The sequence below is a fragment of the Eupeodes corollae genome, chromosome 3 (genome assembly GCF_945859685.1).
Source record: "Eupeodes corollae chromosome 3, idEupCoro1.1, whole genome shotgun sequence".
Taxonomy (NCBI): domain Eukaryota; kingdom Metazoa; phylum Arthropoda; class Insecta; order Diptera; family Syrphidae; genus Eupeodes; species Eupeodes corollae.
The window spans coordinates 113,837,867-113,854,037 of NC_079149.1; the positions used below are offsets into that span (position 1 = coordinate 113,837,867).

The following is a 16,171-nucleotide window of genomic DNA, read 5'->3' on the forward strand; positions in this document are numbered from 1 at the left end:
TTATTAGTTCTCGAAAAAAAAACTGAAAAATAAAAAAATGGTTTTATTTTAACCAAGTTAAAAAAAAACAATTAGAGAAATATCAATAAAAATATATCGGTTAATTTGCCAAAAATCGAATTTTCTATTTTTGACCAACAGGGCAGGCAAACAGAAAGAACCGGGGTACCCGTTTTGTCAAGTTCGATAAAAATCTCAAGTTCAAAATTTTGTACGAATGCCTTGAATAGGCATACAGACAACACAACACAAAAAATTGCCTCAGGGACAATATCGAAGGTCTTAGAGAAGTTTCAGTTTGGCTCTCGCAAAGTCCATATTTGAACAATCTTAGAATTTTAACTGTAGTTAAAATTGGAAAGCGTGCATGAAAGATTTCTTACAGGAATTTTAAGATAGACTTAACCGAAGCAGTTTCAAGAATATCAATAAGAACAGTGTGTGCCACAATAGGGCAATGGCCACAGCGTTTATGGGCTTTATATAGGATAAATAAATGAAGTAACAATGGATACAAATTTTACATAGTTCACATATATATTAAAAAAAAAAATCAAATGGGGTGGCGCAACAGTCCGTTGTGAACCAGGGCCTAGTGACTTACAACTCTCAACCATTCCTGTGTGCGAGTACTGTTGTCAGGAATGGAAGGGACCTACAATTTAAGGCCGAATCCGAACGGCTAGTTTTTTTTTTTGAGAAAGCACTTTTTCATGACAAGAATTACTCTTGAAGGATTTGTCAATTCCTCGCAAGAGGCAGTACCCGCTAAAATTATTATTTTTTTTTTTTTTTAAACTAAGGTGGCACAGGCAGGGATTGAATCCAAGACCCCTTGCATGGCAGTCCAACGCACTAACCATCATGCCACGGGTACTACTCATATATATATTAAGGTGTTTTATATTTGTTACAGAACTTTTGGCAGGACTTTGTACCTGTTGCCAAGTTTTTTTTTACATAAATGGTATGTGGCTTCAACAATATGATTTCTAAAGCAACACAGCCAGGCTAACAATTGATTTATAGAAAACACACTTAGGTGAACGTGTTGTATTGACTAATAGTTCCCTGAGTTGACCACCTCCATCATGCCAAAGCCAATAGACTTCTTGTACCACAAATCAGAGGTATTATAAGCTACCGTTTTCCCATGTTATGTGTAGAGAATTTATAAAGCTGGTCATTTTGTAAATGGCAGAGAATTCGCCTTAATTTCAGCGTGGTTGTAATTGGGTTATAGGCTTTTGATTCCTTACGAGCATTACTTTTGCACAGTTAAGTAATTTTTTGTTTATTTTTTAGTAAGGAGTTTTATCGGTTGTCACTTTTTGTACACTTGGGCGTATAAGCAATTTTTTCTACTTTATTTAATTTTTAATAGAATGTTCTTTATTTTTGTCGGTGTACTTTAGTAATCCTAATATTAATAATAATAATATAATATTGTAGAAAACAGTCTTATGCGCTAAAATAACATATATACAGACTTTGACCACAATTAATTAAAAAATAGTAATTTACAAGTTTATTGTATTCTTTTGAATTTTCAAGAGCTTTTTTTTGGCAGTTTGTTAAGAAATATGTTTTCGTGGTATTAAGAATATACAAAAAATGACTTTGACATTCATTTTATGTAGAAACTGTCGACAATTACTTATTTATTTCCATTTTTGCTGAATTTTTCAAATAACTTAAAACCGTAAAAAACCTCGACTTTATTTCCAAAAAAAAAAACTTTTAAGCTTAAAGTAATTCAATTCATTGCATAGATTTCTTTACATTTTTGAAATAGTTCCTTTTATTTTGGATTCAGATAATATTTCTACATCAGGAGTTCTACAGGGTTGTCATTTTGGACCACTACTCTTTATTTAATCTATCATTGATGTATTTCTTTTGGGCACGCTAGGATAATATCGTAATCTTCCCTGATGATAATTATGAACATTTTCAAAAGCATGTAATCTCTCAACAGTTCCTAACTTCTTCAAGAGGATATTAACAGTTTTTATGTCTGATGCAAAAAGAATGGGTTGAAATGTAAGTCGAGTACACCTTATGGTTAGGCGAGAAAATGAATACTGCAGCCATAGAAGAAACCTTACTGTTGCATTATATAAATATTCAAATATTCTTTTCTTCTCGTAACCTTGTTCTATTTTTTGAGAAACAAGAAGAATAAATTTGTAAAGTCTAATAAAAGTGGAATAAATGAATTAAATCTATACATACTAAGTAGAGGCAGATACAAAAAGCGCGAGCTTTACAAGAAAAAAATCGCCCACAAGCCAACTCATTTTGTATATGTACATTCTATCTTCTTTGCATTAAAATAGATAAACCCCAACCGTATTTGTCGAAAAAGACGGCGCACAAAAAACAACCTTGTTTATGTTGCTAAATATCAAAGATTCATGTACCTGACTTATTTCTTTTTTTTCTAATTATTAAAAAAGAATAATAAACATTCTTTAATTTTACCTGAATTTCAAAAAGGTTTCGTTATATTCTTTTAATTAACAAAAACAAATATTTATAAGCCACCCATTAACCATGAACCTTTTTTATTCTTAACTCTGAAATAAATTTCCTCAGAATGAAAATTCTGTTAAATGCGTCTTTCAGTCTTTCAGATATCTTTCTTCCTACACCTAAATATATATATGTAAGTTCCAGTTTTGCTTGCATATTGAAATTCTATTTTATAGTCAAGTCGTAATCAATTTTAAGAGGAAAACCCTCAACATTGGCAAACGAGACGAGAGACTGAATCTGAAGGGAAAATCCATCACGATATTCGTATAACGTAGAACGGTCTTGACAGAATGTAGAGAGACGTAGGTAGGTAGGTGGTTAGATGGGTAGATGGTATGAGTAGGTAGTATTTAGAAACTTTTTGAACTTTTCATCACAGCAATTAATTGGTAAGAGTCTGAAAAGAAGGCAAATTAGGCAAACATTGACGAGATATTTTTGTATTTATACTCTTGTCGTTTATTCTCTGCAACATCATCCACTTTTTGGAGTTGAAAGAGAAACAAAAAAAAGAAAAGAGTTAAATACAAAATAGAAAACATTGGAAAATTCTGAGGAGGAGATCCTTATTCTTAACGACACGATGGATGGCGGTATAGGTCTAGGTATGTGTACCTGGTGCAATCGTTTGACACTTAAGGGAAAACACCGCTAAAACCAACGAGAATGCCAACGACGAACGCGACGACGTTGACGGTTCACGATAATGATATGACGACGATGCAGCGCCTCCGCTTTGAGCCACTAAGGGTGATGGTAACGACGACAATGACGACGCGGTACAACCAGGAGCTGCATGCTAACGACAATCCCATGTCGTGTCTTCTTCGTACATGTTGTACAATGTACATACGTAAGCGGGTGTTAAACACTCCACCTGCATCATCAACTATCTTTCAAGTGCAAAACAAGTGAAATCCTTTTTTCATTCTCTGTGGCACTGGCTGCTGTCACAGGCTAGGCACAGACTCAGCAAGAACTTCATATATGTAGCAATTGCAAGGATGTTGACGTGATGATCATGATGACTATTATACAGCCCATATAACCTTGTACAGGTTATCTACACGAAAGGAGCTTTTATCTTCGTTGAATCACTTTGTTTTTTTTTCATTTTTAGCAACGTTTTGTCAGTCTTAAAGATCCTTTTGTTTTTCAATTTATTTTCGAAAGTGTTTTCCCACTTGACAAAGTAAAAGGAATAAGAAGGAAGGAAGAAGCATCAGCAGCGGGAGAAATGTCCTTTAACAGGGAATTGAAAAATATATATTTTTTAAACTCCATCTTGTTTTTTGTTGTTTTTTTTTTAAATACCTTGAATAGAAAATAAAAATCCTGCAGTTTTGTGTGGAATTGTCTTTGGTTGGCTGCCAATGCGATTTGGATAGGTATATGTCTATGTTTGTGTCTGGGCCTATGCCAGAGAGAGCATCAGGGCTCATTTCGCTTCACAATCATCATCGTCCTGTATATGTGCAGCAAGCAGCAAGGATTTGAAAGTATCCTATATAGTGGAATTTAATATTTATGAAATGCAAATACAAAGAATAAGGTTGGCGACGCATGAAAAATGCCAACCAAGTTGGAATTTATTCATCTTTTTTTCAACTCTACTCTTCCTTCATCCCTTCAGGTTTTTTCCCTTCTTTTTGTTCATAATATTTTGCTATATTTTATGTTTTTCCTTCAATTTTATAATAACGAGAAGAAGAAGAAAAGAAATATTTTTGTACTATATCTCCTTCGTCTTGTCGACGAACTTTTATCTTTTTGTCCATCGCCGGACGAGTACCGTGCCAGCGATCCATCTGTATTATGTCAAGACTGCAGTCGCTAGCTAGCTGTACAGAGTCTGTGGATGTTGGATTCCCTAACCAAATCCTTGAATGACAAATAAAATTGACATTTTTGTTTTAGTGACGTTGCCATTCTTTTTATCCTGTTTTAAGATTAATTTTTTTTTGTTGATCCTGATGAATAGAAAATGTTGCCATGCAATAAGTTTCTTTGATTTTTGCTCGTTGGTTGTTGGTGTTTGGTTATGTATGATGTCCTGGAATCATCGTTGTCGTCCATTTTATGTAATGATGCTATTTAGTAAGAAAAGGACCTTTTTTGTGGGTCATCCTTTATTTTCTTGTTTTTTTTTCTCTATTCTTCTATGTTAACTCTCAGAACCCAGAGAAGAACCCAGGAGAATAGAATAAGGGGACGACACTCCCATCATATAGTCCAGTTCCATCAGTGGAACGAACGTTCGTTCCTTGGCAAACTAAAAAAAAAGAGGCCATCGTCATCGTTGCGGGTGAGTTCATTTTGTGTGCACTTTGTACGTGATGCAGTTCATTTAATGGGTGTGTGGTAACGAGGTCAATGAAAGTGCTTGGAAAAAATGTTATAAATAAAAGATGGTCAATTTTTCTCTCTCCCTCCACCTTTTTTCGTTTTTTTTTGTCAAACCATAGAAAAAGCAAAGGAGCACAATTTGACAGTATTCATTTATTATTATGAGCTTATAGAAATAAAAATAAAATAAAACGAATCAGTTTTTGGGGTTTTATAGTGCTGCAGACATGACACTTAAAAATTAACTCAATTTAGGTTGGACAATGTTTTAGAGGACACCATCACTATCATCCAGATAAGTTATAACGATTTATGAGTACATACTTAAAAGAAATGTCGAGTACAGTGTGGTGGTAAAATGATATTTTTAGAGGAAATCCAAACAAATGATAGTTTTATTTTATGAGAATAAGGACCTTAAAAAGGACATAAATAATTATGTTTGCTGTGCACATAAAAAGAGAGAGAGAAGAGAGATAATATTGTTTATTGCAATTAGGTCATAGTTCATAGCCCATTAATAATGTAATAGTTGAAAGCTTATGTTATATGTGAAAACTTTGATTGGACATAAAGAGGTTGAGTAGGGTTAAGTGAATGGTAGTTAAAGTAGCATCAGGGGAAAGTTGACAAATTGCCAATAACTTTGAATTGATGTTATTAAATGAATATTAAATTAGTTTTGTGAACTGAGGAAACATGTATTTGTTTTTTAGCTTAACCTTCGTTTAGTCTTTTGTCAGTTTTAATTGACAGGTATAGGACAGTTTACTTGCATATATACATATGTGCATACCTAAACAAGCTTGGAAGAATATATTAGCTTATTTTTATTTTTGATAAGATAGTGGCGATAAACTTAACCACAAGACTGGTCAGATTAAAGGTAATTTCATCTAAAAATCAAGTACCCTTATTTCGGACTGGAAATAAAAATGGCAGGGAGTTACATGGACGATATTTTTAAATTGTATATACATATTGGACGGTTCTAGAGACGCTACAATCATGAACTGTATGTGGAAGTAGATAATGTAAATCAGTAGACTCCGGGGAGCTAGACACCTAACTCGCACGAGCGAAGAGGAACCTTTATAGTATATTTTATAGTAAGCGACTGCTTCGTAGAGTATTATGCTTAAACTGCGCAGGAGAAATGGCGTAGACTAGGACACCCGAAGCCTTGAGATGCGCAATGGATGGCATCGGCTCGCGATCAGGTTAAATGAAGAGACTTGTTAAACAAGGCGATAACCGTATCTTGGTGTTCGATACACAATGGAACTAATGTAAATATACACAAATAAGCTTTCAACCAAAACTCAGCTATGTATTGTGAGGACTTCAATCATTCATTTTCGGTTGCGTGACACGTAATGCATTGGTTCTGTAAGCTACTTGGTGAGGGTTCAAATCCCAGTGACGTAAGAACATTTTTTTCAATCAATGTGATTGAACCAAAAAAGGTAGTAACAAAAACAATCAAGTTGTTGTTATAGTATTCAAACCCTACTAAAGTTCTAGACATGAGCCTGGTTATTTGCTCACATTTTAAATTGAAGCTCCAACGGAATTTTTTCCTGGTCCGTAATATACATTTAAAAAAGAGTAATTTGAGTATGTCAGTAATTTAGTTACCACGTAATATTCTTTGTAATGTATGGAATAGTCAAGCTTATTAAATGAAGCAAACAGAATGACGCTATTGAGACTCAGAAAAACAAACTATTGCTTTCATATAAACTTTTAGAGCTGTTCAAGCAAGATGAGACATTTCTACTAAAACATGATTAAAAATAAATGGAAACTACATTGAAACATTACTTAACAAGGCTCAATAACAGACTAAATTTGAATTTGTCAAAAACTCAACTTTCGATTGAAAAGAATGTTTGATATTTATCCGTAAATATATCTTACCGTAAATAAAAATTTCAAGAATACCATCTAGACGGGACAAATGAGGCAATAGTCTCGTCTTGCTGGCAACTCTTAATGTAAGGTTTTCTTATAAGATATTTCATATTAAAAACCTTACTTTTTGAAAAATTGTCATTGCTGAAGCTTCTGTATTACAAACTCATTAATATCCATTGTGTTTTTTTTTTTTTTTTTTTTTAAATTGAATATGTAAATAAAACCTCTTATTGGAAAATCGTCATATGGCAAAAAGTTTAATTTCGTGGTTATTCTTGGATGGAACTAATTTTTCATCAAGTGAAAAATGTCAACTTTAGATTAACTTCGCAAAGTTAGCTTTTGAAGCATATGTATAGTTTTAAAAACCTTAATTTTATTTTACCAAAATTAAAAGAAAAAATAAAATCAATCTTCAAAGAAAAAAATTGTTTGGTCATGTATTTTATGTTTTTGTCATCATTTTAATTTTAAATTCTTTAAATACACACTTTTATTAGAATGATAAAACAGTATTAAATAACTTTTTCTTTGTTCAGTACTTTTTTAATAATATCTATTAACTATATACAACTTTTGGCTTATTTAAAATCCCCAACTTTAAGTGAAAGTCAGACTTTAAGTATACTACGATTTTGTAACGTTTGTTTTAAAAGTAATTAACAAAACGAAGTATTTTTAAATGTCTGCATTATTGTGACAATTTTCAAAACATTAACATACATTAACTTTTAAAATCGGTCTTGAACAATTTTTCAAATGGTCAAATAAGTTAGTAAATGACTTCAGCTTTGATGATCCTGTGCTTAGGAGCCTTATAAGGAGATATATCGTTTTTTAATGAAAGCTTTTAAATCTTTTTTTTTTTAATATTGGAAAGGAAAAAATTTATTGACAAATTTTTTAAATTTAAAAAGATTATTGTATTGTTGTATTTGAAACGACTTATTTTTGATTGAAAAAAAAAACTGTGTTCTGCGCTTTTCTAAAAATACGTACAACTTTTTTTTAAATCAATCTAAATTTGTATGATAGGCACATTGACAAATATAATATGTCAGTTTACATATACAAAATTTTTGGTATTTCTTAACGTTTTGAGGTAACTAGAATCTTAATCAAAGGTTTTTAAGAGATGTCTGATAACTAACCATTTTTTCTTATCAATCAAAGTCCTGATCAAAAATATTTGCCACCTTAAATATACCTAAAATAACTTTGGTAAAATTTTTGGAATTATCGAATTGGAACAAACAACAAAAACCTAAAAGACAAAATTCTACTAAAAGTTGGTAAAAAATTTAATTTCGATCCGAATATCTTGGCAACAATTAACGATATTGACTTCAAACTAGTTGTATCGTATGAAAAATATTATTTTTAACGTTCAGTAAGTTTTTTAGAAAAATTCAGAGGTCAGATTGTTTAAAAAAAATTAAAATCTACAAAACGTAACACACAAAATTTGTAAAAACTGATGTTTGACTTAAGTATCGTGAGAATAACTGAAAGCGTTGACTTCAAAACAGAAAAATTAAAACGATATTGTTTTTGTTAGAAAATACGCTACTAAATTGGGTTTCCACAAAAATATCGAAAACAAGAAAAAATATTAAAATCAAAACAATTCAAATCACATGCAATAAATTAATTTTAAGTTCAATTTTTAAAAAAACCCAGTTGACTTCTGTTCTACCAAAAATAACGAAAATCTACAAAACCAATACAAAATTCACAGGGAATGGTTTCCGACTCAAGTTTTGTGATTACAAAGAAAAATATTATCTTCAAACTATTTTCATAAAACCCAAAATGTTCCTTTAAATATTATGTAAAACTTTTAGAAATATCAACAGACGGGCACAAATGTAAATTTAGCACTGTTGGTTGAATCACAACCTCTTTTAAACTGCATTTGTGAAAATTGACACTCTGTGATTTTTTGAAAGTCTCTATGAACATGATACTATCTTAAAAAAAAAAAAGGGTTTTCATTCTGGTATCTCTTTAGGTTGAGAGTCCATTCATAAGACAACACAGACAAAATGGTAGATTAAGATTCTAGTTACCCTAAAACGTCAATGAATGTCAAAACTTTCAATTTGACACATCATTTTGATTGAAAGAATTTAAAAAACGGAAAATCAATGTTAAAAAACACAAAATTTACTGACGTTTCACGTTTTGAAGTAAATCATTTTGATTTCCCACTCTAACGTGTAAAACCATTTCTTCATAAATAGGAATGTGTGGCACAAAGTGAGAACCGTAATAAAATAATGTAAGCTATTAAAAGATTCCAATTTGAAAACCATCTATCACCTGCTTAAAAGAAAAAAGTTAGAAGTCAAGTGAAAAATTGACGAAACTGCTTAAGCACGAAGTCATTATACCATACCTATGTGTACAAAGAGATAAGTCTCACTTCTCCACGGTTAACTTTTTCAATCTTCATACTGTAAGTATACAATATGCAAAATACCTTAATATGATTTCTTTGCATGGAAATAATGCAGAAACCCTATAGTGGATTATGAGGAAGGAATCCCTTTGGATAAGTTGTTTTCTTGTCTATTTCTTGAAGCTACATAATTTTTAAGTATATATTTTACAAAACTAATTCCTTTACTTCAAAAAACTTTCTATGGCCAACACTCATTCCTTTTTTTTTTTCTAAATTGATTTATTTTCGCAAACATTTGATAAGAGCAAAAAAAAGCCATTACAAATCTAACCACACAAAAAATCTATAATTCATCCAACATTCCTATAGCTAGGTATGTGTTTATATCGCACCGCTAATTACCCCATACAAATCAAAAAACTGATAGGCCATCGCCAGTATGCTCATTAAAAAAAGACATATCAACACTATCAGAGTACAATGTTCATTAAAATTTAATTATTATTATTGCATTATTATGGGACGTAAAATTTTCGAATTAAAATATCAAAAAATCATCATCGTGTGCATTTGGTTCTTTCCATATACATATGCATAGTACTCCAAATAACTGTATGTAGATGGTATGCATTATGAAAAATACCCAAGGGCTTATTGAATTGCATGTGTAGTGTATACATTGTACAGTGCACACATCATCGCACTGTAGCTACCCTTCCATATGCAAACATCAACACCACCACCACCCCCTATGGTAAAGTAATGAGTATCGAAATTCAATTGTCATACAGCCAGCGGGTAAGTTTTGTTATCTGTACAATTGAATTGAAACTGCCAGGACATTTGATGCATAAATAACACACAACATCAGGAGGGGTGAAGTGGGAGAAGAGACTGGATGTAAAAATATGTACAAATGTGAACACACTCAACCTCAACTCACATTACACAGAGCCGAACAAATGGCAGAATCAACAAGCTGTACACTCAGTCGGCCGTCGCCGCACCGAAGGACGCAAAACGAATAAAATGTTTAAAAAAAATGAATAAAAACACACAACAAAATCATGGTAATGGCTAAAGGACGAAGACTTACGATGTAAGGAGGCATCAACCTCTGCTGCCTCACCACAAAACAAACATGTCATTCATTTTTATGTCCCTGTCTGGAAATTATTTTATATTTATTTATTTTTTCCTATATAGCCTCAATGTCCTGTCTCCTATCCCTATCCTTATCCTTGTTGTGTTATCCTTCATCGGGATTGGTATTTTCTCATTTATCAAATGATTATATCATCGGAAAAAAAATGTCCAAAGAAAATAAAAATATATAAAAAATACAAAAAAAAATAAAGGATATAGGTAGGATGTGAATATCCATCATTCAAGCTTACCTTCTACACTTGACCATCTAAGTAGTAATATCATAAAAATGCACAGACATTTTGCATTCATGGCTATTGATCCTTGCCAGTAGTTTTTGTTGGTGAATAATGATGTTTGCATCATCATCATCGTCGTCATTATAATGCTGGACATTCCGCAACGTCTAGGGTTTTGCGTTGTGTCGTATTGTGTGTAAGGAAGACGACGACGACTACAACGACGAAGACCGACGACGTTCACCCGAGTCGAGTATATGTGGGTAAGTGCGTTTGTCTATTTGTATTCCATAGTCAACGATAAGGACGATTTCGAAAAATAAGGACTCAAGAATTCAAACCGCATATTCCGAGCAATAAAAAAAACAAGGACCAACAAGGATTTCAAATATTTCACTTCTTCGCACAAATCACCGTTTTATTTATGCTTTTTTTTCTGTGCACTCCTTCCCCCTAAAAACTGAACTGAATTTAATTTTTATTTAAACGACTGACTGTTACAATCGTTCATTCAAATTATTTACAGCGTACATTTTTTCTCGTTGTTTTTGTTGTTGATGTTGTGTTTGAAAATACTCGCATAACAATAGAATTTGAAAACCGGCTTTTAATTTATTTCCGTTTTTATCACAAAAACCCAGTACTAAATTAAATTTCATTTGAATTAATTGCTTCGCTTAGCTCTTTTTTGTATTCACATTGTATCAAAGAACTTTGTTGTTGGGTTGATGGTAGTTGGCCTTTAAGTATAGCATAACATGCAAAAGGCATGTTCCCGTTGGAATTTCACTTGATAACGGTTATAACAAGAGTGTAATCCTTTTTGAGAGAACACACAATAAGGTTACAGCACATTTGGGATGAATTTATTCACATAAAAAATAAACCTAAACAACGGAAAAACCACCCCCAGTTTAATTTTCAAAAACTTTTCTCTCTCTTATTTTTGTATTTTTTTTTTTTTTAGGGGATGAAGAACAAACAATACAAATCGCAGAGAAGAAGAATTTTGTCCGCGCGTCAAATCTGCACTCCTTTATCAGACGAAATACAAAGCTCTACTAAACGAATGGTCGGGAAAACCAGGCGAATTGCTTGTGTAAATTTGTGGAAAAGAGAGTTTTTCCCTCAGAGTTATCCCACTTTTCCCAGTGGGCTGTGGGGGTGGCAATGAACCTCAACTGAAACATATATATATGTGGTGGGTGGGTAGGTATGGTAGAAAGTGGTGAGATATATTTTAGCAGGAAATATTGTATAGGGATATCCCGGTATTGTACCGGGACAGGAATCTATACCAACAAACGAACGATGTGCTGCTCTTTGAGAGTTAGAATTAGACCTGTTACTATACAAATAATTCGTATTCTTATTTGTATGTTAGAGCTCAGCTGTTTGAGGACTTATGATACTTATGTAGGTTCTATATGTAGGTTTACAAAGAAGTTTTGTTTTTGGTTTTGTTGTGTTGATGATTTGACTGAATTCAACAAAGTATGCATCAAATTGATTAATTCTGTAAAAATTTTCCATTTTAATTTGAGTATTAAAAAGTCTGAACGAAAGAATAAAAATTTGTTTTTATTTTTATTACTGATATAAAATAAAGTATTACGAACTTTGTGTTCAGGTGTTTAGGCACAAAAATATGATAATGACTTTAATTTAAAATTTTGAAGATTTGTTCACATTTTTTTTACAAAAAATGGAGTAATTTCAGATGTTAGATTTTTTTAACTAAAATATCCAAAACAAAATTTAATAAATTTGTTTTCAAATAATACTTTAAATATTTTTGTTTGTTAGGATATTCTAAGATTTTGATGTAACATAATGTTAAACAATAAAATGAAATTAAAATATATGAATTTGGAAAAAACTATTTGTCGAAAAATATAAGTTTTCTAGTTGGATCAAAGCTTAAAGTCCTTTAACAAAACATTTATTTCTATTTTAGAGGCTACAGAATGATATCGTCAGAAAATTATAAAATTAAAGTGATTTTTGCATCCTTTTAAATTTCTTAAGTTTTTGAATACATTTTTTTTACTTGCGACATATAGTAACTGTATGACAAGCTTTGCATTCACGAAAAATTTCGAATTCAAGCTTTTAATCAAACATGATATTAGGATGGTAGAGTAGAGACGTCAACAAAAGTGGGTCACGCGATAGGCTTTTTTTTTAATTTTCCCTAAAATTTTATTCTTTAACTTCTTTAACTATTTTTGAATTGCTCCGGAAAGGTATTTTTCATAGAACGGTTTTTTGTTTTTAATTTTCTCAGCAACTTATGAACTAATTTCAATAATTTTTCTTTGAACGAGCTCTTATATTGCCTTAATTATATTTGATTATCAAAAGTGCCATTTTTGTTTGGATTTTTAAAAAAATATTGATTTTTGTTTTCAAAATTCTATATCTCAAAAATGGGTCAACATTTTTTTACGAAGTTCAAATTTAGAGCGTATATTTTTAATCACTAAACAACTGCATACCAAGAATAGACAGAGTATATGCATTTTCTATTAAGAATCACTTGTTCAACGTATACACATTGTACCTTTAGAGGTATTACGTACAACCTCTACAACTACTGCTTACGTGTCACTTCATAACTAAAACCAAAAAAAGCACAAGAGCTTGAGTCTAAACAACACATGGATAGCAATTGTTCCTGTTCGTATGCTTGTTTTTTTATAAAACTTTAACTCCTTTTTTGCGCTGAAAACTTGTAGGAAAGAAGGAATGTGATTGGATTTTAGTAGGTACCTTTCTACCTACCAATAACATTCCTTCATTATCATCATAAACATGTCTATATAACTTCTGCATAAAGCTGAGCACGCCAATGAACTATTCTTTATCAGTTTTAGACACCTACCTAACTGCACAACCAAGAGGCGATCGCTTTGATATTTAAACATACATATTCTGCCCCTTTCTTATCTCCAGAGAATTTATTTTTCATCCTGGTTCTTCTAATATGAAATTAAAAAAAAGCTATTCAAAGGAAAAAGCCTTGAACAAACTAGTTGAATACACAACCAATTGTTTTCGTATGTTGTATGCTCACAAGTATTTTTATTTCTGGGATGAGCTGTCCTAGGTTAAGTTATGTCTTAAGATGAAACTAGTTTACCAACAAAAAATGGTGTGTATACGATAAGTTCATTCAAATACACAAACCATTTCCCTTCACATAATATTTTTTGAGTATTCCATATTTTTATTATAATAAAAAGTTATGTTTTTTCAATAAATTATATATATATTAATGTTCAATAAAATGTATTTCGCATGGTATACAGAATATTCTCTTTGTTTTGACACCTCCTTTTTTAAAACTAATTCCTTATAAGAGCCGAAAAAGGGAGACATGCTAACGAAATAATATACATACATATATGATGATGATTCGTCCAGACTAAATTTTTATTCAATCACTTAACAACTGCATAACAAAAATATTTGTAAGGAAAACTTGTATATATTAAAAAAAATAATTTAAATAAAACCGGTCTCACGATTTTCAAATAAAAAATTAAAAAATAGATTGTTTTTGCATTTCAAATGGCATTTATATCTTTGAAGGCAAACATATTTAACAGGTATATTTTTAAAACTTATATAGGTACTTTTTTTTTTACTTAACTTAGATATCCAAAATAAAATTTAATAAATGTATGCTTTAAATATTTCTGACTATTTTGTAATATATTTTAAAAATGGAAAAAATATTTTTTTTTAAATAGAAGTTTTCTAGTTGAATTTAAGTTTAAAGTCCTTAAAAAAAAACACAGTTTTTTCTATTTTAATGCTTACAGTATGAGTTCATCAGAAAATTATAAAATTATACTGATTTTTGCACCCTTCTCAGTTTCTTCATTTTCTTAAAACATTTTATTTATTTATAAAAATGCAGGGTTTTCCTATAAAAGATGCTGTTTTGATATTTTAGAAGCAATTAACGTTTTTTAAAAAGAAGTCAATTGATAGCTATTTCATTATAAAGAGGAAAGTACATTTCCAGACATATGTATGTATGTCCTCTTCGCATGGTTTCGAAGGAAAAATCAAAAGATGTTAAATCGTAAGATCTTGATGGCTAGTTGTCCAGCTCTTCAAAAGTTAACATAGTTAGAAAACTTTTATAGGAAAATTGTGATTCTTTCGTTGCTTTCATCTTATTAAAAACAAACGTTCATATAAATTAAAGCTGGCAACGAAAAGAGACTCGTTTCGTGGAACAGACACGAGACTTTATATTTTATAGCGACATTTACTGAGGATCTCGAACCGTCTCGTCAATTTTGTTTTTGGTTTGACCTTCATCTAAAAATAGACGAACAAAATGCAAGAATGTGTTGCGTTGATGATTATTTGATTTTTGAAAAAGAAACCAAACAAATCTTATAGAAACATGTACAAGCTTTAGGATAAATATAATCTGTTTAAATTAAAAATGACTACAATTTCGACTTCTAAAGATCTTAATTTTGAATTGTTGCCAGAAAAGGATAATTTTAGCATGTCAAACTCTACTTCGGAATAGTAAGCACTGTCGGATGACATTGAAGAAGAACTATGATTAAGATAACAGTTGAAACAAAATTGTATAAGTATGTCAGAAAATAATTTCCTGCATATCTGCCAACTGATAAACTGTCAGAAATCTGAAACTTCAAATCAAAAAAATGGACACGACACGAGACAAGTCGAATCTGAAGATCAACCAACAGACGAGAAACAAAACGATGCCGAGATCAAGACGAGTCTTAATTTTTACTAGATTCGTCTAGGTCTTATTCTAGAAGAATCTAGTAAAAGCCTCGTCAGGTTCGTCTAGTAGCAAGCATATACATCAAGCTTTCAAAGTTTTCAAATTTTGAGTTTGAGTTTCAAAAATTGTACATTATTTCTGTTTAAAATACAGTCAAACTTCCCTATAACGAACTTCTGCATAACGAAGATCTTCTATTACGAATTGATTTTAAGTACACATCTTTTTTGTTACTTTTTAGGTGTGTTTTGATCTTCTTATAAAGAATTTTTCTCTACAACGAACAGATTTTTTTGCTGGAAATTCAAATCTCATACGTTTTTCTTTCCACGTATCGAATTTTTTAAAATAATTTTCTGTTATAAACAACAGTATGCAGAGAAAAAATAATCTTATAAGGTTATTTCCCCAAGATTTTAAATCCAAGCATTCTATGTTCAGGCTTCAGTAAATATAATTGAAAATGTCTCGAAGTAGCATTTCTCTTGAGAAAAAGTTTTTGATAATTAATAAAGTTGGAGAACGTTTGACTAAAAAACAGATATTGCTATTGACATGTTTCGAATCTTTTTGGAGATGAAGAGTAACATACCGACTAATTTATTTGAATCTCTCAAAAATGGGAGAATGTTATCCAAACTAAAATTGCTGACTTCTTTAAATAACAGTTTAACACAAAAATGTCTGTATAACGAATTTTCTTTATAACGAAATAATTTTCTGGTCCCGTGCAAATTCGCTGTAGGGAAGTTTGACTGTATTTTAGCCACAAAGCAAAACAAAATCGATATAAACAAT

The 16,171-nt window shown here is 31.2% G+C and overlaps 1 protein-coding gene across 1 annotated transcript in view; it reads right to left on the bottom strand.

The window, feature by feature from the left end:
- Positions 1–11,614, bottom strand: part of LOC129949633 (roundabout homolog 2) — a 116,200-nt gene extending 104,586 nt beyond the window's left edge. The window contains exon 1 of the mRNA XM_056061205.1: positions 10,603–11,614. Coding sequence (XP_055917180.1) covers positions 10,603–10,747 — 145 coding nt within the window. The 5' untranslated portion in view covers positions 10,748–11,614. The remainder of the gene's footprint in view (positions 1–10,602) is intronic.
- Between the last annotated feature and the right edge of the window lie 4,557 nt (positions 11,615–16,171).